General features: G+C 40.5%; 1 protein-coding gene across 4 annotated transcripts in view; it reads right to left on the reverse strand.

The window, feature by feature from the left end:
* DNAH11 (dynein axonemal heavy chain 11) overlaps positions 1-22,568 on the reverse strand; it is a 147,605-nt gene that overhangs the window by 110,829 nt on the left and 14,208 nt on the right. For 3 of the 4 annotated variants that reach the window (XM_082193867.1, XM_082193866.1, XM_082193869.1), the window contains 17 exons: positions 21,762-21,995; positions 20,011-20,178; positions 15,961-16,077; positions 12,194-12,331; positions 11,975-12,099; positions 10,861-11,056; positions 9,851-9,955; positions 9,118-9,513; positions 8,453-8,785; positions 8,048-8,302; positions 7,770-7,939; positions 7,056-7,278; positions 5,796-5,912; positions 5,589-5,675; positions 4,608-4,766; positions 1,805-1,888; positions 221-379 (listed from right to left, as the gene is read on the reverse strand). In XM_082193867.1, coding sequence (XP_082049993.1) covers positions 221-379; positions 1,805-1,888; positions 4,608-4,766; positions 5,589-5,675; positions 5,796-5,912; positions 7,056-7,278; positions 7,770-7,939; positions 8,048-8,302; positions 8,453-8,785; positions 9,118-9,513; positions 9,851-9,955; positions 10,861-11,056; positions 11,975-12,099; positions 12,194-12,331; positions 15,961-16,077; positions 20,011-20,178; positions 21,762-21,995 — 3,066 coding nt within the window. The remainder of the gene's footprint in view (positions 1-220; positions 380-1,804; positions 1,889-4,607; positions 4,767-5,588; positions 5,676-5,795; positions 5,913-7,055; positions 7,279-7,769; positions 7,940-8,047; positions 8,303-8,452; positions 8,786-9,117; positions 9,514-9,850; positions 9,956-10,860; positions 11,057-11,974; positions 12,100-12,193; positions 12,332-15,960; positions 16,078-20,010; positions 20,179-21,761; positions 21,996-22,568) is intronic. The other variant, XM_082193868.1, reaches the window with a different exon arrangement.

Genomic DNA, 22,568 nt, shown 5'->3' on the forward strand with positions numbered 1-22,568 from the left:
GCGGAACTGTGCCTGTCACTACTGGCAACCCACTGCTACCCCAACCCTGTGCTGCCCCGGCCCCATCCCAGTGGGCAGTTGTGCCACCACAGTGTGTAAGGCAATGAAAAGCTTGCCACCTCCCACGCCACAACTGAGTGGTGGGAGGATGAGTGAAGCAATATTTATGACACAAGAGCCAAGAGATCTTTGCAAAGGAATTTTAAAAAACGATACTTACACCTATTGCATCCATCAGCTGATACCAGTGTCTGTCTCTCATTGCTGGATTCTGCAACTCGCTTACAATCCTCAGTGATGTCAACAGGTTCTTTATAGTTAACTCCAGATTCATATACACATTCCAGGAGCGGACTTCTTTATCCAACGACCACATCTCCTAAGGAAAAGCATCGCAACAATGTTATGACAATGTTGCATCACAACACTGGGTCACACAGCACTTGGCATCATTATTTAATATCACTGGTAAAATATTAAAAGCAGCAAAAAAGTGTTGTGGCACCATAAAGACTTAGCAGATTTATTTATGACATATGCTTTTATTGCTATTGTTGTAATCATGTTGCCGGAATTGGGTTTTTACTTTTAAACACCACCTAGAGAGAAATTGGGAAAGGAGTACGGCAAGGCTGTATATTGTCTCCCTGCTTATTTAACTTATATGCAGAATTCATCATGCGAAAGGCTGGGCTGGATGAATCCCAAGCCGGAATTAAGATTGCCGGAAGAAATATCAACAACCTCAGATATGCAGATGACACAACCTTGATGGCAGAAAGTGAAGAGGAATTAAAGAACCTTTTAATGAGGGTGAAAGAGGAGAGCGCAAAATATGGTCTGAAGCTCAACATCAAAAAAACGAAGATCATGGCCACTGGGCCCATCACCTCCTGGCAAATAGATGGGGAAGAAATGGAGGCAGTGAGAGATTTTACTTTCTTGGGCTCCATGATCAGTGCAGATGGTGACAGCAGTCACGAAATTAAAAGACGCCTGCTCCTTGGGAGAAAGGCGATGGCAAACCTAGACAACATCTTAAAAAGTAGAGACATCACCTTGCCAACAAAGGTCCGTATAGTAAAAGCCATGGTTTTCCCAGTAGTGATGTATGGAAGTGAGAGCTGGACCATAAAGAAGGCTGATCGCCGAAGAATTGATGCTTTTGAATTATGGTGCTGGAGGAGACTCTTGAGAGTCCCATGGACTGCAAGAAGATCAAACCTATCCATTCTGAAGGAAATCAGCCCTGAGTGCTCACTGGAAGGACAGATCGTGAAGCTGAGGCTCCAATACTTTGCCCACCTCATGAGAAGACTCCCTGGAAAAGACCCTGATGTTGGGAAAGATGGAGGTCACAAGGAGAAGGGGACGACAGAGAATGAGATGGTTGGATGGTGTTCTTGAAGCTACTAGCATGAGTTTGATCAAACTGCGGGAGGCAGTGGAGGACAGAAGTGCCTGGCGTGCTCTGGTCCATGGGGTCACGAAGAGTCGGACACGACTAAACGACTAAACAACAACAAAGAGAGAAATAATGCAAATTCTATCTGCTTCTAGCATCTTGCTATATGCTAGTTCTCTGTGTAGATCTAACGTGATATGTTGTGTCAGGAAAAATAAAAGCGACAGCATCATTTTATACTTTCCATGCATCAGAGACCTAAGCTTGAGTCGAAAAAGAGTGTGAAGGTTGAAAGAATTGATACTTTGGGAAAAGAACAAACACTGCATTGGGCAGGGGGGAAAGGGAAGCTAAAGAAGCCAAAGAAATGGTGGAAATATGAGAAGCTATGGGACTTGCTTTGGCAAATCTTCTGAGTTCTGTATCCATCTGCTCCATACTGATTTCTTTCCAATGGCTTTTTGTCCAATCATTAATGCTGCTCTGAAACAGGAGAAACAGAGAGAAATGTCAATGACATTTGGTAGAGACAAGTTTCTGCAAGGAAACAAAATGATAGTTGAGGTAGGGCAGATTACAGGTTGCTGTTTTTGTTAAGTGCGTTACTTTTAAGGTGTATACCGCCATCAACACAGAAACTAGCGAAACAAGCCAGAGGAATGTGTGCAGGGTAATGAATTAGGGTAACTAGTGGCACTGCTCAAGTGTTTTACCCCTGCTATCACCAAGAGAGCTTGCAGGTAGAAGGAAGTGCTGGTTTGATCCCTCCGGCATTGCAGCACCATGAAGGTAGATGACCAGGAGTTAATGCAACCACCAATCCAGGAGGACTTCAGTCACACAAGTCACCTAACTTAGCCCTACAACAGCACTAGAGAACCTCTAGCCTGCCAGCCTAATTTGGCTCGCAATGCTGCTCCCATACCCCAAGCCACACTTGCCAGATGTGGGGCAGATAAAGATGCAGCTGCAAATTCTGGCCTGTTTCCCAGACAGTACTGCCCATCCCTGCTTAATTCTACTTGACTCTGTTCTGTGAATAGGCAGAGGCAAAGTAAATAATAATAATAATAAATAAATAATAATAATAATAATAATAATAATAATAATAATAATAATAAATTTATTACTTATGCCCGACCCATTTATACCCCACTCTGGGCGCTTCCAACAAAATATTAAAATACAGTAATCCATGAAACATTAAAAGCTTCCCTAAACAGGGCTGCCTTCAGATGTCTTCTAAAAGTCTGGTAGTTCTCTTTGATAGCTGGTGGGAGGGCATTCCACAGGGCGGGTGCCACTACCGAGAAGGCCCTCTGCCTGGTTCCCTGTAACTTGGCTTCTTGCAGTGAAGGAACCGCCAGAAGGCCCTCGGTGCTGGACCTCAGTGTCTGGGTAGAATGATGGGGGTGGAGATGCTCCTTCAGGTATACTGAACCGAGGCCGTTTAGGGCTTTAAAGGTCAGCACCAACACTTTGAATTGTAGGCACTTCGCCAGCCATTCCCCTAGTTGGAAAGGCTCACGAGACTGCGACAAGAAATTGAGCCTTTAGCGTCATTGACCCAGTCTTGTGGAAAACTCGGTCAATGTGAGATTCAGCAGGCGCATTCCATTTCAACTTTTAAATGCATGCTGAAAACATCTCTTCCCCAATAGGGTTTATTCAGGCAATTAGGAATGCATCTTTCCACAACAGTTTGCTGATTTTAACATTTCCATATGACTTATATTGTATGATAGTATGTACAGAAGTTGTAAACCACTGATTTCTTCACCCATGGCAAGCAGTATATAAATATTTTTTATAAATAATAAACCTTCAATGTGGCAGCTATTATTTATTTATTGTCTTCCTCATATACATATCATGGTAACGTACAAAGCGACTAAAAGTTTGTTTAAAACAACCCCCAAAATCAATAGAATGGGAATGTTTTCAGAGAAGTGTTCCTTCATGTGCATTCTGAGGTTGTTCAAACTTCAGACCTATAAAAAGTGCACCAACTTCCCTCTTGTCCTTTGAGATTCATTCACACTGGTACAAGTTTTGCGCCGAGTTTACATTTGCTGGACTATTTTAAGGCATTGCATGTTCGAATGACTTCTGTCTAACTAAGAAATAAACACAAAAACCCATCAAGGAAAGGGTTAGCCTAAAAATCTTCTCCTTTGTATTTTTTTTTTAAAAAAATTGAAGTAAATGTTATTTCTCCCTTCAATATTCTTTTTAAAAAATTAAGATTTCTTAGTTTACAAAAATACGTGCATTGTTCTGCTGCAGAAAACAGTAACCAATTTTGTAATATAGAATTGCAAGTACAATGGTACCTTGGGTTAAGAATTTAATTTGTTCCAGAAGTCCGTTCTTAACCTGAAACTGTTCCTAACCTGAGGTACCACTTTAGCTAATGGGGCCTCCCACTGCCGCCGTGATGCCGCCACTTGATTTTTGTTCTCACCCTGAAGCAAAATTCTTAACCCGAGCTACTATTTCTGGGTTAGCAGAGTCTGTAACCTGAAGCGCATGTATCCTGAAGCACCTGTAACCCGAGGTACCACTGTACATATTTTTTTAACTGTTAATTTTAATTTTCTTTAAGCATTTGTTTTTAACTCCTTTTGTTTATAATTTTAATATTTCTTAGTGGTTTTAGTGCAATGAGGTGGTATATAAATTCTGCTAAGTAAGTATGTGGCAAGGCATAGCAATTCATGTACTGTACTAGCCACCAAAATGTCAGGCCGGTGCTCCCTCATTCTCTTTCTGATTTGTTGCGGAGGGTTTTCTCTCTCATTTCCTCATCTCTTCCATTTTGATTCCATAGGTTTGAGTCCACAGCTGAACTCTTGTAGCCTTGCATTATAATAAAATAAGTAGTAGTAGTAGCAGCAGTAGTAATACCACTCCCATCTGGCTGGGTTTCCCCAGCCACTCTGGGCGGCTCCCAACCGAATATTAAAAAATAGAATCAAACATTAGAAACTTCCCTAAAGCCTTCAGATGTCTTCTAAAAATCAAATAAAAATAAATAGTGCTGATTCTTTTTTTTAAGGTCTTAGAATTACTTTGAGGGAAGAACATTTTTTTACTTTTCAAAAGCCATGACAACACTGCCACTCTTTCCAAAAAAATTCAGTTCCACACAACTGCCAGTGGCGCGATGCTCTTCTGAAACAAACAAACAAAAAACGCTTACTGTGACATAAATGTTAATATCCCACACTCCCTTCAGCAACTTTATTTCCTTCCGACATTGTTTCACTTGTTTGTAATCGGGAATGACCACTTCAAAAAGACTGGCAGATTCCTGGATGTGTAACATTTCTTCTTCCAGTCCTTCCAGTTCCTGATTTGCCTTAGAGATGTAACACACAAGTTAAGTTTGGTTAAAATCCAATCAGGACAACAGACAAAAGGTGGATTTTACAATACTTTTTGTAGGAATAGTGCATGTTTTATTTTCATTTTTGATATTCCAAAAGACAGACATGGACCAATACTTCAGCTAGCATAAATCACACTCACTTCAGTAGCACTGATTTCTATCACCTGAACCTCTCCTCCTCAAGATTTGTACATTTACATCCATACAATGGCACATACAAACACCAAAGATTTGAGCATACATGCACTATATTCAATAGCAGGTAGGCTTATAGCAGTACTATTTAAAAAAAAAATGCCTATTTTTATTTTATTATGTTGATCACTTAAATATAAATTGGTTACAAACTCTTTGTTCCAAAGACAGGAAGCACAAACCCACCCACCACAGCTTTGCCCAAGCCCTTCTGAGGCATCAATTCATGGCATGCTTTCTTCATCCACCTGGACATAGAAAACTTTTGTTCTTTTTAATAGTTCAGGACTGCAGCTATCGTCTGTGAACTGCATACAAATATGAAGTGGAGGAGAACAACATTTCATTTGACACAAATGTTACTGAGCTATTTTTCAAAATCTGTGAGCATTTTTAAAATGTGCATGTACTGTTTTCTAAAATGTTAAGGCTGCTCTAAAAGAAAACAAGTGTGCACATTAAATTCAGCACTTAAATGTCAAGCTTCACGCACACAAAAACATGTCAAATACAAATTGTACAATATGTAAATAGAGATCTCTGTTTTATAATGAACGATTACCAGCATAACATGCACCTCTGAGATTTCTCCATTACCTTATCAAGAAGAGCATATGGGCTCTGGGCATCAAAGCGAAAGGGAGCATACACTCTAAATCTCTCTCTGAATCCTATCTGCTTCCCCTGATGAAAGAAACGCAGGCAATAAATTTTGTGAACAATCTTGTCCTCATAAAAACACCATGTGTATACACACACACACACACAAAAATTCTAAAACACACACACATCCTTTTAGCTTACATCAAAAGCAGCACATTTCTTTCTGAAAAGGGTAACCTCAGAAGTCAGGAGAGGGGCCACTTCATGCTTTATAGACACTGCGAGTTTTTTGGTGGCATTCCATCTTTCAGGCAGTTCCTGAAGAACAAAGACAAATTGATGTCGTGAGAGTTTCTGGATACTTCATACTGCAGGACAGTTTTGTCAGGCACATTCTGCAAACTGTAGGAGCTGTTCTTTCATGAGTCACTCTGGAAGAGCTAGGATACTTCCCCACAACTATTTAGGATGGTGGGTATATATATATATAAAACTGCCTGGCTCAAATTCAACTACAATTAATGCTACTCTCAACTTTTCAACACAAGTGAAAACCAGTTTGTGACACTTTTCAATGCATAAGTGGCAAAGATGTGTGGTTTTTGCCAAAAATGTCAACTTATCTCTGTAGCCGTAGGAAAAGGGAAAGACCCAAACACTATATTCTTTAGAAGTCTCATAAGTCACTGATGTAAAATCCTAGAGCTGTTGACTGAGAAAACAGAAATCCAGAGTCACTGTGTTCCCAAAATAACTAGTTATATAGTTCTTTAACTCTTGACCAGTATATTTCATTCTTTTCATATATTTCAGTGATCAATTCCAACTTTCTTTCAGATACATGTCACCCGTTTCGGCATCTGAACCAGCTCTCTTTAGGTCGCCAAGTTGTCTGAACCAGAATTTAGCTACAAAAACCCCAAAAGCTTCTAACCTTGTTGTTGGAATCAGATACAGGGTGAGTCCTTTAAAAGAGGCCCTGTGGATACAGAGTACACATGTTCCACGGTGCCTCTTTTAAAAGACTCCCCCTGTATACATTAGTACACAGTAGCCTAATTTAAGTTCAACGGCTTCACTTTTGTTTTTCATTCTTGTCACCACACTTATTTACACAATGCAAAAAAAAATAATGCAAAAACTTGGGAGGAAGAATAGACAGTGTCTGCCATGAAGTTCTCCATACCAAACCCTACCGAAATGAACGAGAAACAAAAGAGCTGTCATGCAGTTTCCATTCATTTTAATAACCTTTAGTGTACAGGAAAAAAATCATGTGTATGTATGTGTACACACATGTATAACACATCCTTGACCTCTTAATACTGGAGGGAGCAATGTGGTGTGAAGAGAAAGCTTCATTATAATTATTTCTTTTCTGGAAATGAGAGATGGTTGTTCAGCGATGATCTTCACAGACAGATAGAATGATGGAATATTACATTCCTGAATGTACAGTACCTCTACTTGAACATAAACATGATCTGGCATCTTCTGTCCGTAGCTTTCCAATAGCATAATTGTATCTTTTAAAGGCTCAAAAAGCTCATCAGTAGCTGCCTGTCTGTTTCTCACAGCCAGGAGGTGAACCATAACATCAATGAGTCCATCATAATCTCCTTCCTTTAGCTCTTTTTGGAGCCCAACATCAGTCATTTTAATGAATTCTTCTAGATCAGCAAGGCTATGAAAAAAAACCAACGGATTTTCAATACTAGAATCTTTTTCTGCTATATGTACACAGTGAATGAGCACTGAGAATGATAACCATTGGACTGCTGCTGTTTAGACTATGATTTCAAATTTTCTTGGAAACAGGTAGGTTAAGCTTACTGAAAAGCAATGGAAAGGAGCAGAGGAATAGGTCTCTTTTGCTTCTTTCATCCTTCTCAGTATCTGCTCCTAGGCTGGGCTAGGAAAAAATCCTGCAGAATTACTGCCAGCCAGTGTACACGGTACTGAGTTAAATGGACTACTTGTCTAACTCAATATAAGGCAACTTCCTCTATTCCTATCACGGGAAAAGTGGGTTTGGGGTGAGTGCTGTTCCTCTGACCTCATTTCTACTGCTCCCTTGTGAATTTTCAAAGGTCTCAACTTGTCACTTTTGAATAAAAGAGAAGAATAGATCAATAAATCATAACTATTATTTTACCCAAAAAATACAATTCGTACCTGTCAATGACAAATCTTAAAAGGTATTCCTTGAACATCCAGCTCCACTTCTTAATAATATTTAGCAAACTAATTTTGAAAGGTTTCATGTCCAGTTTAAGCCAGCCTTCAAATATCCTGAAGTCTTCAAATTTTCTCATTTGAATGTAAAGATTCTCATAGATGTCAATCTACAACAGATAAGCATGTATAACAAGGATAAAAGATTTAAACTCTCTCTTTTCAAGCTGAAAGGGACTCTGAATATATAAATACATGCAGGTATTCCACTTCCTTGCCTGCTCTTTGAATTGCTCAGTTATTGGGCATTGATCAGGGATGCCAATGTCAGCACGGGTTTCTGTTTCTTCGGGATTCAACACGCGACTGTAGAACAGAAATTGTTTCATAAATTCTGATCGGTCATCCACCCATAGATATGCGTAAGTTTCAAGAGAGTTTTTGAAGTCCACAGTTTTGGTTATAACATCTGCCACTCTCTCCATAACTCTTTGCCTGGTCTCAGACAGCTCTGGGATGCTGTCCATGTCATTCTAAAGCCAAAAAAATAAAGCGGAGGGGAGTTATTTCAATGACTGTACTACTGTTCCTCTATATGTGAACAACACATATATTGTTTTAATCAGTGCATTGTATCTTCCTTCCAATTTTTTTTTTAGGGGGGGATTAGTAATTACCATTACCTGGTAATGTTGTATTCCCAGATGTTTTGCCACTCTCTTCACTTGGGCAGATATTTTGAAAACGTTGCTTAAAAGTTCATCTATTAGATCATAAAAGCCATCAGCAGCTTCCTTGTCCAGTGAAGGTTTGAATTCAATTTCTGGGATACTTAGGATCATTTGAAGCTGGAATAATGGAGCTGGCTTCAATGTTTTCTCTGTGTTTTCCAAGAAGAAATTTAAATTGTGCATTATGGCATTAAAAAGGCCATCAATTATGATGTCATCAATGAACTCCAGGTAAATTTTCCAGTAATCTGAATCCAGGTCTGCTTTAAAGAGCATGGAGTTTTCCTAAAAACACACATCCCAAAACAGGCACTTTCAATTCTACTGCTGAGACAAATTTCATTAAAAAAAAAAAAAAACATAACTAGGTAACTATCAGATCCACATGGGAACTAAAGCTATGTGTAGAAAATTAGCACCAAAATGGGTTTATAAATGAATCTGATAATAGTGTGCATGTTAAAGGACCTGAAATATCAAACCACCATTTTATTACTATCAGTTAACATCCGTACTTGAATATGTATTTTGCAGTGGGTTGAAAATATGTGAGTGCATGTTGCATATATCAAATTTCATACTCGTCTCATATCATGGTGACTTGTTCCAGATATTACCTCTGTAAGCCTGTGAATCCTGCAGCCATCTTCTTGGAATAGCATGAATCTCTTAGTAAGTCTATCTTCTTTGTCTTCCAAGTTCAACAAAGCATCTTTTCTATTGTCCTTTCTAGAAAAGAGGGGATGCTCCATCCAATGCTTCATAATTTCCTGAATGGCCTTAATATTGTCCTTTGACCTTTGAAGTCTCTGCTCTAAGTCATGAACCATAGCTTTCACAAACTCAATGTACTCCCAGCAGTTCTCTTCCTGCCATGTGAATATTTCTTCTGCTTCCATTAGCTGATCATCAATGTTCCTCAGCTCACTTTCGATGAGAGGGTATTCTACTTCCAAAACAGTCTGTTTAACCTTGTTATACCACTGGACCACGAGTTCAAGGTTCCCTATATACTGTTTGTGTAGAAAACAACAGAATGTTCAAATCTCTACCATGAAAACACTATGACCCCCAACCTAACAATTAGCTCAAATCCAAATGTCCCCAAATCATGGGTCACTTAGACATGTGGGTCAACCACCTGACTAACTAGATCCATAGAATGGAGGCTCCAGCTAGACTTCCATAACCAGAATGCCTTTGTTGAGAAGGCCCTCTGGAGTGTTTAAGGTTGAATTGTCCAGGCTTTTCAGTTTACATTCAATTGTGAGGAAGAAAATGTCATCTGTACTAAGGAGAATCTGCAGAATACACATGCAGGCAAAACTGAAGATTCTTAAAAACACATACCTTAGCAAATGTCCCCCTTTTCTTGTATAACTCCAGGGCTGAATGTGGAATATCGGATCGATCCAAAAACAAGAGATATTTCACATCTCTTAAAATAGCCACCAGCTGCAAAGAACAATACACAATATAATCTTTCATAGGGTAGTTAAGGAGCGACACTTTCCAAGGTTCTAGTTTCACAGAAGGAAGCACTTTTGAGGGGGGGGGGGAATCCTTGATTACAATGTAACCAAATACAGTGGTATCTTGGTTCCCAAACAGGTTAGCTGATGAACAAATCGGCTCCCAAACGCCGCAAACCTGGAAGTAAGTGTTCTGGTTTACAAACGTTTTTCAGAAGCCGAACGTCCGTTTTGGCTGTTGGCATTGTTTCCGGGGCCAATCAGCCAATCAGAAGCCACGCCTTGGTTTTCGAACATTTTGGAAGTTGAACGGACTTCCAGAACGGATTGAGTTTGAGAACCAAGGTACCACTGTAGATGACAAATGGGGAACTTCAAGCCCATCAAATGTTGCTGAACTACAATTCCATTGGAACTTGTAGGCATTGCCAGTCACCATGAATGAAGGGAGTGGTAGTTCAGTAACATCTGGAGGACCAAAGTTTCCCATGCTTGAAATAAACCCTGCTGTTAAGTCATGTGCAGAAGCCCCATGGTGCAATAGGTCAGTGCATCTGCCTGTTATCTAGGAGGTTAGTGGTTCGAACCCACCCAGGGATGAATCAGAATTGTAGAGGGACCCCAAGGCTCATAATTTAAATAAAAAACCATCAACTCAGCATTAAACGTAGGATCCATGTACTTTTTTCCTAATAACAAATTCAATTATTACGAAGGACTCAGGCTGCAATCACAGGCACACTTACCTGAGAGTTCAATGGAACTTACTTCTTGAGTCAATGTGCCCTGTTATTCACATGCATTCTTACTGAGTTTTCCCCATTGTTTATTGTGTTAAGATACTTAGTAGATTCATTTACAGAGACAACAAAAGTGCTTGCACTGTACCTTAGGATCAAAATTCACACTAAGGAGACCATCTTTATCACTGCGCTTAATTAGGGGTTGATCTAAATTGAACTGGCAAACTTCATCCACCTTGGATTTCCAGTTACAATAGATCTGATCTTCATTCTGGTCAAGCAAGGTCAGCATCTCTATGTATTTCTGATAGATTAAAGCACCCTCTGTGCTTTCTAAGATTCTAAAAAAAGAAGACATTGTTTTATACTAGAAAGATATACTAGAAAGCCCACAAGTGGTGGAAATATGAATGGATGTGTAGCCACATCCATGGAATGAGGCAGAGTGTGAGGGTCTTGTGCAACAATCATATTCCCTCAAAATATCAGACTTCTAGCATGAGGGAAATGATGAGAAGATGCACTGTCAAATGTGGGATAACACTTGCTTTGACACATCATCAAACCTCCCCCGCAAACAACTCAGAATGAATAGCCAACATCACCTAATCTTTCGAAAACAAGTTAGGATAGCTGCTCAATAAAGCAGGTCATCTGGAAGCACCCTGAGGTATGCTAAGACATTTTGCTGACTGAAACAAAGCAGACCTGCAGTTGAAAACTGGCAATAGGACAGCACCCTCCAGCATGTGAGCTTAGTGGATTACGCTTTGTGGCACACACAAAGGTGTGTGCCTTCAAACATCTCATCACTTCTCCCTCATTTCTTTGCCTAGTGCCTGCTGGCTGTCCAAACAATGCACCAATATGCACCAACAACGTGCATCTTGTGAACAAAGCAACACATGTAAACAAGTGATAGCTGGTGGGGACAGCCTCCCTCGGCCTGTTTGCTAGGTCAAGGGCTTCTCTCAACAGTTCTGTCTATGATGTGTTAGGAAAAGGCAACTAGACGGAAGGCCAAGGCCAGAAACAAGCTGGGAATGGCTGCCCCATATAGAAAATAAAGTGTACAAATATGGACTAAGGTTGCCAGCATATATGGAGTGAGACACATACAGGATTGTGCTGTAAATTTATGTGATCATGTATTCATTCTAGGAAACTATTTGATATGGAAGCAGGAAACTTGAAAGCAATCAAGCGATAGTCTGACTATTTTTCATGAACAATTTCCAATCCCAAAGAGATATACTTACGGATATGAAACAAATGATAATTTTGACCAGAATGACTGTATGCGAGCTTTAATTTCTTGGGACCATTTAAGGTTTCCTGATGTAAATGGCATGTTTTTATTTATTATTTCATTCCCCACTTCCACCTGTGGTGGTTAAAAAAACAACAGATAAGTTATTCTGAATAAAGCGATTGTGTGAATTGAACATGGAACATTTTGCACTTATGGTGTCATGTACCTGCTTAATGTGCTCATCATAGAAGTGTTTGCAATTATCTAACTCTTCATCAAACATCCGTAGTAAAATTTTGTAATTTTTGCTAAAAACGTCTGCAATAACAGGCTTCTCCAGAAAATATCCCAAAATCACTAGAAGCTATATAAATAAAAGACAGCGTCAGATTTCCCAGTTACACAAATCCAATTTTCTCAATGCAGAAAGAGGCATTATAATAAACCAAAATAGAATATTCTACAAGAATTAAAGAAAATTTGGAGCAAAATCTGCATATCACAAAAGTGCTAAAGATCTGATTATTGCTTTAATTGCCTTTTCCTATTTAACCAGAGATAATAAGTTGGTCAGCAAAAAACAATACCTGTTATCAGCAATCCAAGAAAAGGGGATATATGCAATTTGGTTAATTTGTACAGATTCAGAATTGTGTTGATGTTTCTGGAAATATGGGTTAGTTTGGTACTTAAAAATAAATAAATGCAGAGTTTATACAGAATTTCATTCTATGTCCAGACTAACCAAGCACAGAAATTTAGAAGTGGCAGAAGTGAAACTACACACAATGGGCAGCTTGAGAGGTCACATTCCTTGCTTAAGCTAGAAGCAAACACTGGACATTCAAGCTCCCACCTTGTCCTGCCCCCTTGCCGCCCCCGCCCCGTGCACATCAACTTTTGCACTTTTATTCTGGTCCCCTTAAGACAGTTCCTCAGTATATCCAAAACAGAGAACTGTGGTTTACTAATCAGGACCTCATTAACAAAGTAACATTCAAACAAAAGTTCTTCATTTCAGATGTAATGTGATACTGTGGTTGATGAAAGCACCAAGGTAGCATGCAAGAGGTAAAGAAGAGGGAGAGCTATTTTGGTCCGATGCCTGTTACTGGCATAACAAACTATAGTTTATTATCTAGAAAGTTTTACTCCAGCTGGCACAATGTGAATATTAACTGAGTGCAGCTGCTACTAAAAATTACAGTGGTACCTCGGGTTAAGTACTTAATTCGTTCCAGAGGTCTGTTCTTAACCTGAAGCTCCACTTTAGCTAATGGGACCTCCTGCTGCTGGCGCGCCGCCGGAGCACGATTTCTGTTCTCATCCTGAAGCAAAGTGCTTAACCTGAAGCAATATTTCTGGGTTAGCGGAGTCTGTAACCTGAAGCGTATGTAACCCGAGGTACCACTATACAAAATACCTTAGTTTCCCGTGTATTAGACACCCCCACATATAAGATGTCCCTTTTTGGGGGGATCTCGGATTTAAGATAATGGGAGGAGATGGCACAGAGTTGTTGAGCTTTTGGCGGTGGGGGGGGGGGTTAATCAGGGTTGTTGAACTTTTTTTAGGGGGAATTGCTGAAAATCACCCACCCACACGCATCGCAAAATCCACCTCCCAACTGTCCCCTCACAGGGAAAAGCTGCCAATCACCTGCCCAATTGCCACAGCATCAACCAATCAACACCAGCCATTGACGCAGCAACAAATAACATGCCCAATAGCCGCTGACAGCCACAGCAGCTGCCAATCAAATGTCCACCCTATGCACTACCCATGTATAAGACGACCCCCACTTTTTAGCAAAATTTTTAAAGAAAATAAACTTGTCTTATACACAAAAGTTCGGTAATTACAATTATACATAACAGTTTTTCCAAGTGAAAGCATGTTTTAGTGACATAGGGAGGCAGATATTATATATATATATATATATATATATATATATATATATATATATATATGCTTTCGTAGATTTTCACGGGTACAGGAATGCAGGTTTTGGTGTCTTCGGGTGTCTTCCCGTGTAAGAGTCGGGGTGTCTGTGTGACGTTTCGACGAGGTCTCACTCGTCATCTTCAGGCTGGTGCTTTCGGCTTCTTGTTACTGGAACAGAGCAGAGTCTGGTGTTTGAGTTCCTATAAATACTGTTGAGGGGTGTGGTGTATAGCCTCCAACGTTCTGGGCAGAGAGGAAGTTCCTAGATTAGTGTGCCTTTTCTTCTTTTGTTCCTTAATTACTTGAGGGATATCTTGGGTGATTTCATGAGTGATATTCTGAATACCACTGGGTGGGTCATTAAGTGTAGATTAGTTGCTAAAGCTTTCGTGTCTTGACCTCTTGAGCTTGTGAAGAGTTTTTCTGAGAAGATGGCTGTGCTGCATTTAGTTGTGCTCTGGCTTGGCTTCGTGTATAGGGGCGAGCTGTGGTTTTGTGCCTTGTGCCAGCCAGATCTGTGTAGGGATTGCAGGGGGGTGCAGCATCCCCTGTAATCCATCCATCCAGTAATTAAGGAACAAAAGAAGAAAAGGCACACTAATCTAGGAACTTCCTCTCTGCCCAGAACGTTGGAGGCTATACACCACACCCCTCAACAGTATTTATAGGAACTCAAACACCAGACTCTGCTCTGTTCCAGTAACAAGAAGCCGAAAGCACCAGCCTGAAGATGACGAGTGAGACCTCGTCGAAACGTCGCACAGACACCCCGACTCTTACACGGGAAGACACCCGAAGACACCAAAACCTGCATTCCTGTACCCGTGAAAATCTACGAAAGCATATATATATATACACACACACACACACACACACACACACACACACACAGTGGTGCCTCGCAAGACGAAATTAATTCGTTCTGCGAGTTTTTTCGTCTTGCGGTTTTTTCGTCTTGCGATTTTTTCATCTTGCGAAGCACGGTTTTAACGGTGTTAATGGTTTTAAGAGAAAGGAAACAAACTCACAAGACGTTTTCGTCTTGCGAAGCAAGACCATAGGGAAATTCGTCTTGCAAAGCAACTCAAAAAACAAAAAACTCTTTCGTCTTGCGAGTTTTTCGTCTTGCGAGGCATTTGTCTTGCGAGGTACCACTGTATTCCAAGAATTGCCTTCTTATGTTGCATTTAAATACAGGCAGTAACTCTATATTCTGACCACACCAAATTTCTGCCTTAACGTTAACATTAAATATGCTGTTTGCAAATACTATTCTTCTTATAGCCGTAGACTAAATAAGCTAAACATAGTGCATGCTTGCCTTTAAAAAATTCTGACATATAAAATCAATACCAGAAAAGGTTACTTTTCTTTTGAAGAGTACAAAGTGTCTGGCAGTGCCTGATGACCAAATTATGCAAGATGCCAAGCATCAAACGGGAGCTACTAAATTATCTCAGTTCTCAGTTCAACTCGTGTGAGTTGAATTTATTATTGTTGATGTATTGCCTAAATCTCAAGAGCAGGTGTGAATACTTAAATTTGGGTTCCTCAAACAGCTGCCTCCTACACCCCTGCAATGGTAAACCTCAGCATAGTCAAGTGAAATTAAAAAGCTGTTTCATAAGGTTCAAAAGCGAAAGGTAAAAAAGTCCCAATGTACATTACACAAGATTCTCCTAAAGCAACTCTTTCAATCCCAGTCAGTATTAAGCGTATCTACTGACATATTCACAAATACGCTTTATGACAATTCATAAAGGGCCGAAATGCATGCAAAGTTACCACACATTGAGGCTCTAATCCTAAACCCACTTACCTGTGAGTTAGTCCCAGTGAATTCAGCAGGGCTTATGTCTGAGTAGACCTATAAAAGATTGCACTGCCCACCCTGTATTAAAATACTGGTAGTTTTCCACTGAATTTTTATACCCTTTGTAGTAACTTGCACATTCCACCCACAAACTGATATTGCAATTACTGTAATGGCTCTAAATAGCGGCAACAGATTGAAGCAACATTTTCATTGTTAAGCCCTTCATAACTGACCTTAAGTGCTGATTCCAAACCTGAACAATCAAGGAATCCCACACAAAAAATTGATCCAAGGCGTCTTTCAAACTCCAGAGTCTTGTGTTTAAAATCCACATAGTCTTCTTCAAATTCCTGTGGAATACAAATTTACAACCAGTTAGATTTTTAAGGAAATCTTTTTAAAAATGTATTGTAAGATGTAGGACATAAGCAACAAAATTGGACCTGCTTATTTATGGAGACCACTCGAGCCAAAGATGAAGTTAATATCTATGAAATGTGAAGTGAAGTATATTTGTTTTACCACTGAACTGATTTAAAATCATTGTCTGAAGATCCTTGAAGTAAATTATCCTGTCATACAGCCAAATCCTAGCCCCACCAGCTAGTCTTATTATCCCCCAACAAACATGGATAGGATGACAGCTGTAGTGAATTCCAGATAAAGGCCGGATAAAGTTGTTTACTAGGTCCATTTGCAGAAGTACAATCAACACTCCAAAGAGCACAAATGAAAAGCTCATAATCTTAAATACTTCATAATTAATAAGGCCAGGACCATGTCCAATGGGACTTTATGGGATTTAACATTTGCTAGACAGTGTCCAATCAGATTAATCTGGATTGGTGTCAACTAACAACGGTCCCCACCTGTCTTATCTCAAGTTAGTATTCTAGCAAGTTTTAACAAGCCTTACAGTTCTCTTTTTTTGTTACTTTATCGTGCTGTACTAACCAACAATACCTGCTATTCAAATACACTACCGTTTGCGTCAACAGAGTAAGCAATGACTCAAACTCTTAGGTGCCATTTAGCACAGTTTTATTTACTGTATATAGACTTTGCTACATAAACAGTAACTTTAAAAAAACCTCTGTATTCTATATGCTTTTTGTAAAGCAGCAGCAGCAACCAAGTGCTTTTGATCACAACAATAATTTCTGTGTGATTACAGAATGTAATGCAATGAAATATTTCACTGCAATATTGTTAACTATTGTTTAGTTTGGTCTCCAAGTGACTGAGCCTGCAATCCGGCTCAAAGGCTGTTCAAGTCTCCTTTACTTCAGTTAGAGCTAGTTGCCTAACTCTATGCACAAGTGCACCCAAATAGCTGCACCTGAAACACTCCACACATACGAGAAGGGCATGGAGCACAGATCACAACTCTTTGTTGAAAACTGAGTTATCTAGGACAACAGACCAAATCAAAAATGTAGGTTGGAATTGCTATTTCCTTAAACATATCTTGGTTCATACATACCATCAAACCATAGTGCATGCTGCTGAAATTGGGGGCAACTCCCATGAGACTGCTGGGAATAAGCCATGGTCTGGCTTGTTGTGTTTTCAGGAAGCTAGCCTGGCTATTCCAGGAATTTGAATCCTTACTTAGATTAGAAGGTTACTGGCATGCGGACTACTCCACTTCCCACCCCCACCTTGCCAAACTCGTAACACTATGTACATAGGATCAAGCTATTTAGGTTTGATTCTCTGCCTGAAACCTGTAGCTAGTTTGCCATGGATTTAATTGCTGAGAGAACCACCACAATATCAGATGACTTAAGCAATCATCTTCAAAAAAATCCATACGGCTCCCGCCTCAAACAGCACCACTTCAAAATGCAGGTGTGATAAACGACATATCTGAATGCTTTTCTCCTGCCCCAAACCCAACTTGAAACAACAACATTTCCCTTGTCAAGGAAAGAAATATTCTTATTCCACTTTTTCCTAGTTTATTCACTCCAAAACCCAAAGATAAACAGTTCCTGATAATGTGAATGAAAACAAATGTATAGTGATGACAAGAAAAGAATAACTGGTTAGTTCCTAGCTTTACTCTTTCATTTTGTCAATATCAAAGCTGCACAGAAAAATAAGGTTTCTTTTATCTGCAGCCACCTTCACACTTGTATAATATGCTTGAGCAACTATTAAGCTAAAAAGTAAACCAGCTCCAAACTAGAATTGTTTGAAAACTTTCTGTATTGCACATCAGTCCTGAGCAGCATAAAACACATGAATGTGTTTGATGTTTTCCAAAGAAACATATATTAATTTTAAACAGTATTCAGTGAAATAAAATCAACAGGTATTGCTCAAGTACAATGCAAAACCTATTTCAAACATTCATTAATAGAGGGCAGAGTAAAAATTTCAAAATATGAAATATGGATAAGGAGCTTAAACTTGGTACCCTATCGTCAAAACTGACATTCGAATTACCAAGAACACACACTTGAAGAAGCCGCGTAAAGTTACTGAAAACTTTTATGGAATCATAGAGTTGTAGAGTTGGAAAAGACCACAAGGGTCATTTAGTCCAACCCCCTGCAATACAGGAATCTTTTGCCCAATACGGGGCTTGAACATAAAACCCCAAGATTAAGAGTCTCAAGCTTAATTGAATACATGCCTCAAGTCTGAACAATTTATTCTCACTGTGAACATTCTTAGATCAGGCTTTAAATTTGTTAATTTCTTCTCTACGTTGTGCTTCCCTTCCAGACACTAAGTTTGCACGTCACAGTAAGAAAGAGGTGGGGAACCTTTCTCCCAAGAGCCTTTACAGTGGTACCTCGGGTTAAGTACTTAATTCGTTTCGGAGGTCTGTACTTAACCTGAAACTGTTCTTAACCTGAAGCACCACTTTAGCTAATGGGGCCTCCTGCTGCTGCCGCGCCGCCGGAGCACAATTTCTGTTCTCATCCTGAAGCACTATTTCTGGGTTAGCAGAGTCTGTAACCTGAAGCGTATGTAACCTGAAGTGTATGTAACCCGAGGTACTACTGTATTTCCTTCTGTGGGTCATATACCCATGATAGATGGTTCCAGAGGCAAAAGTGGTCAGAGAAACAAATGCAAAATTTACCTCTCCATCCAGGCAAGCAAGAAGCATCAGAATTCAAGGACACATTCCAGCCAGGCCAAGACAGATAGTGCAAATAAGGGCTGTTAAGGGGAGCACCATGGCTCAGGGCCTGAGGAGAGTCTCAAGGGCCAGAGAGCCATGAGGGGCTACATTTGGCTCACAGCACTGAGGTTCCCCATCCTTGTGGCAAGCTACCGTATTTTTCGCCCTATAAGACGCACTTTTTCCCCTCCAAAAATGAAGGGGAAATGTGTGTGCGTCTTATGGGGCGAATGCAGGCTTTCGCTGAAGCCTGGAGAGCGAGGGGGGTCGGTATGCACCGACCCCTCTCGCTCTCCAGGCTTCAGGAAGCTACCCGCTAGCTGTGGGAGACCCAGCTCTCCCACGGCTAGCGGAGAGCTTGCCTGCACCCAGAAGCTTGGGGCGCGCTGAGCTCCGCACGCCCCAAGCTTCTGGATTAGCGCAGCGGTCCGCTAGCCCTGGGAGAGCTGTGGGGCTCTCCCAGGGCTAGCGGACTGCTTGCCGGCACCCAGAAGCTTGGGGCGCGCTGAGCTCCGCATGCCCCAAGCTTCTGGATTAGCGCAGTGGTCCGCTAGCCCTGGGAGAGCCGCGCGGCTCTCCCACGGCTAGCAGAGACCTTGCCGGCACCCAGAAGCTTGGGGCGTGCTGAGCTCCGCACGCCCCAAGCTTCGGGATTAGCGCAGCGCACCTGGGGGGGAAATGAATTTCCCCCCCTTTATTTCCCCCAAAAAAACTAGGTGCGTCCTATGGGCCGGTGCGTCTTATGGGGCGAAAAATACGGTATATAACATGGATGCAAATTGCACCAAGTTTGCTCCTTAACAGAGCTAGGAGCAAACAAAATGCGATCCTTGGCTTAGCATTTTGGAGGGATTGTGGTCAGTTTTGCTCCAAACCTCAATGATTGGTGAGACAGAAACAAACCTAGACCTATCATGGCTTGTGAAACAATGATTACAACAGGATGTAACTCTAAGTCAGGGATCATGGGATGTCACCTCTGAATGCTAGTAGGGAGGAGCAAACCAGGTACGATTCACTCGTGCAAGATAAGAAATGGCTTATGGGCTTACCATGATGCACATGCGTTGCCACTGTATAGTCTTACAATTTCTTTAGGATTAGAAACAACACCCAAACGCAAATATGAAAAATGCTATATTACCACATTGTTGTAATCTAAGGGATCATATGTCTGCTCTTTAAAAATGTTGCAAGACTTCATGAATTCTTCATTCAACTTGCAGATTTGGTCATTCAAAATTTTCCCCTTGATTCCACCAAACTCCAGTTTCTCCAGCTTCTCGAACTCAAGCATAGTAACAAAAATATCCTAAAACAATAAACGTTATAATTAACCACAATTCCTGCCACAGTGAAAAATTGATTTTGTGTGTTTGTGTGTTGCTCTACAACCTTGCATTCCACATTTAACTTAGAATGAAAAGAATGTTGCATATATATATACACACACACACATATATATACATAAGCACATACATATATACACACATATATACATATGCACATACACACACACACACGTATATATACATATGCACGCATATATATAATTATACTTACTGTATATATACTGTAATATATATGTTTGCTACTACCAACTGAAGTGGGGGGGGGGGAGATCCCCATAGCTAGAAACCAGAGGTTTCTTTCGCAAAGATGTTTATCCAAAAAGAAACTCTTGGAGAATGTTTGGCAGAGGTGATTTATTGGGGGGGGGGGAGGGGTTGGACTTCCTGGTTGTGTGTTTTCCTCCTCCCCTTCTGCGTTAGAATATGGGGGTCTTTCTATCAATATAGCAGTGGCATCCCTACTCCTTTCTCCATGTAAATGGCGCATAGGATTGCTCTGTGAACATGTTTAAATATGAAGCATCAATAAGTTTGCAGAGAGAGAGAGAGAATGCACTGAAGGGAGGGAGGAAAAGCATTGAGGAAGGGCTTTGTAACTCTAAATGCATCAGGGTTTGGGGTTTTTAAGAACAAAAGCGACCTTCTACGTCACCTTTGGTACCCATTTCGTGTCTTTCTTTGCCATTGGCTTAGTGCATCTCCCTGGGCCACATAAATTATGAACATTACATTCATCATATCTATGTTCACACTGCAATTCTATTCCTGTCTAATCAGAAGTAAGTCTCATTGATTTTAGTTGGACTTACTCTCTGGTAAACATGGGGCGAGAGCCTTCTTCGCCCAGACAGTCATTCTCAAGATTCCAGGGGTGGTGGTGGGAGGTAGGCAAGGGGGAACCAAAGTGGTTGGGGCAAAATTGGGTAGAGGAGCAGATGTAATTGTACAACACCTTACATTCCAGGCACGCAAAGGTCAGTTTTCTACACATGCACACCTTTAAATCCTCCACCTGGGCAAGCCAACGACAGCATAAAAGTTCAAGGATACATTCCAGCCACCTGAAAGCAGCTCTGGAGGGTCTAAGAGTAGGACTGGTAAGATGTGTGTCATGGGAAGAATCCTGAGTGCCAGACAGACCTCGGCCCCCAGGCATGAGGTGCTTCACCCCTGGTGTGCAGGGCTGCAGCCTCAGTTTAATAAGCCTAGATCTTATACACACCTAACCAGAGTAAGCCCTATTTAATTCAGTGAGATACATTTCTAAGTATACATAAACAGGGCAAACAACAATTATTTGTATTACTGCAAAGAGCACACTGCTTTTCTGCCATCAGTTTAATGTGAAGTTCCAACTGAAAAAGCTTTCAGGGAAGACTGATTCTATCCTAAACTAAAAGCTAATCATTAATTTCTCTATATATGGCACTACCAACATGTGTAAAGGAACATCTTCACTTAAAAGAAGAAGCAGTAGGTTTTCCTATGTAGTTTACTCTTAACTGTAATATTGGTAGATATGATAGTAGTTGGTAAGAAATACCTCTATTTTTTCCAAGCGGTTTAGAAACACATGGAACCTAAGGAAGACCATATTTGGATGAAAATCCCATGGTTTAACCTCTTCACTATTAGCGAAATAGGTTGCAATTTTTTCCCTTTGGCTAAAAAAGTTATCCTTAAAACTTCTTAAAGTATGAAGAGCCTGTTGCACTTGTTCCAAAGTTTCTTCCGTTTCTCTTTTCATAATATCTTCTGGTGAAAGGTATGATATAGCCTACAGAGAGGAAGTAATAACATTTTTTAAATGTACCACCAATAAATGAAAACTAAGAGCCACCGGCAGGAAGGTATTGCCATTGCAATATTTTAAAAGACAGTATGTTTACAGCAACACACAACTATATAAATGAAGGTGAAGTCTGTTGACATCACTTAGCAAAAAAAGTCAAACAAATTTTGTACATTTTCAAAACCTTCATATCTACTCCAAGTAGTAGATATGTGCTTCTTACATACATAAGCTCAACTGTGAACATATTTTCACTGCGAGTGTATTGCATTGCAAGTAGAAGAAGAAGAAGAAGAAGAGTTTGGATTTGATATCCCGCCTTTCACTCCCCTTCAGGAGTCTCAAAGCGGCTAACACTCTCCTTTCCCTTCCTCCCCCACAACAAACACTCTGTGAGGTGAGTGGGGCTGAGAGACTTCACAGAAGTGTGACTGGCTCAAGGTCACCCAGCAGCTGCATGTGGAGGAGCGGAGACACGAACCCAGTTTCCCAGATTACGTGACTCTTAACCACTACACCACACTGGCTCTCATTGGAGGTTAATCACGCAACCATCAG

Source organism: Podarcis vaucheri (genome assembly GCF_965113315.1).
Source record: "Podarcis vaucheri genome assembly, chromosome: 12".
In the NCBI taxonomy this organism is placed as follows: Eukaryota; Metazoa; Chordata; class Lepidosauria; order Squamata; family Lacertidae; genus Podarcis; species Podarcis vaucheri.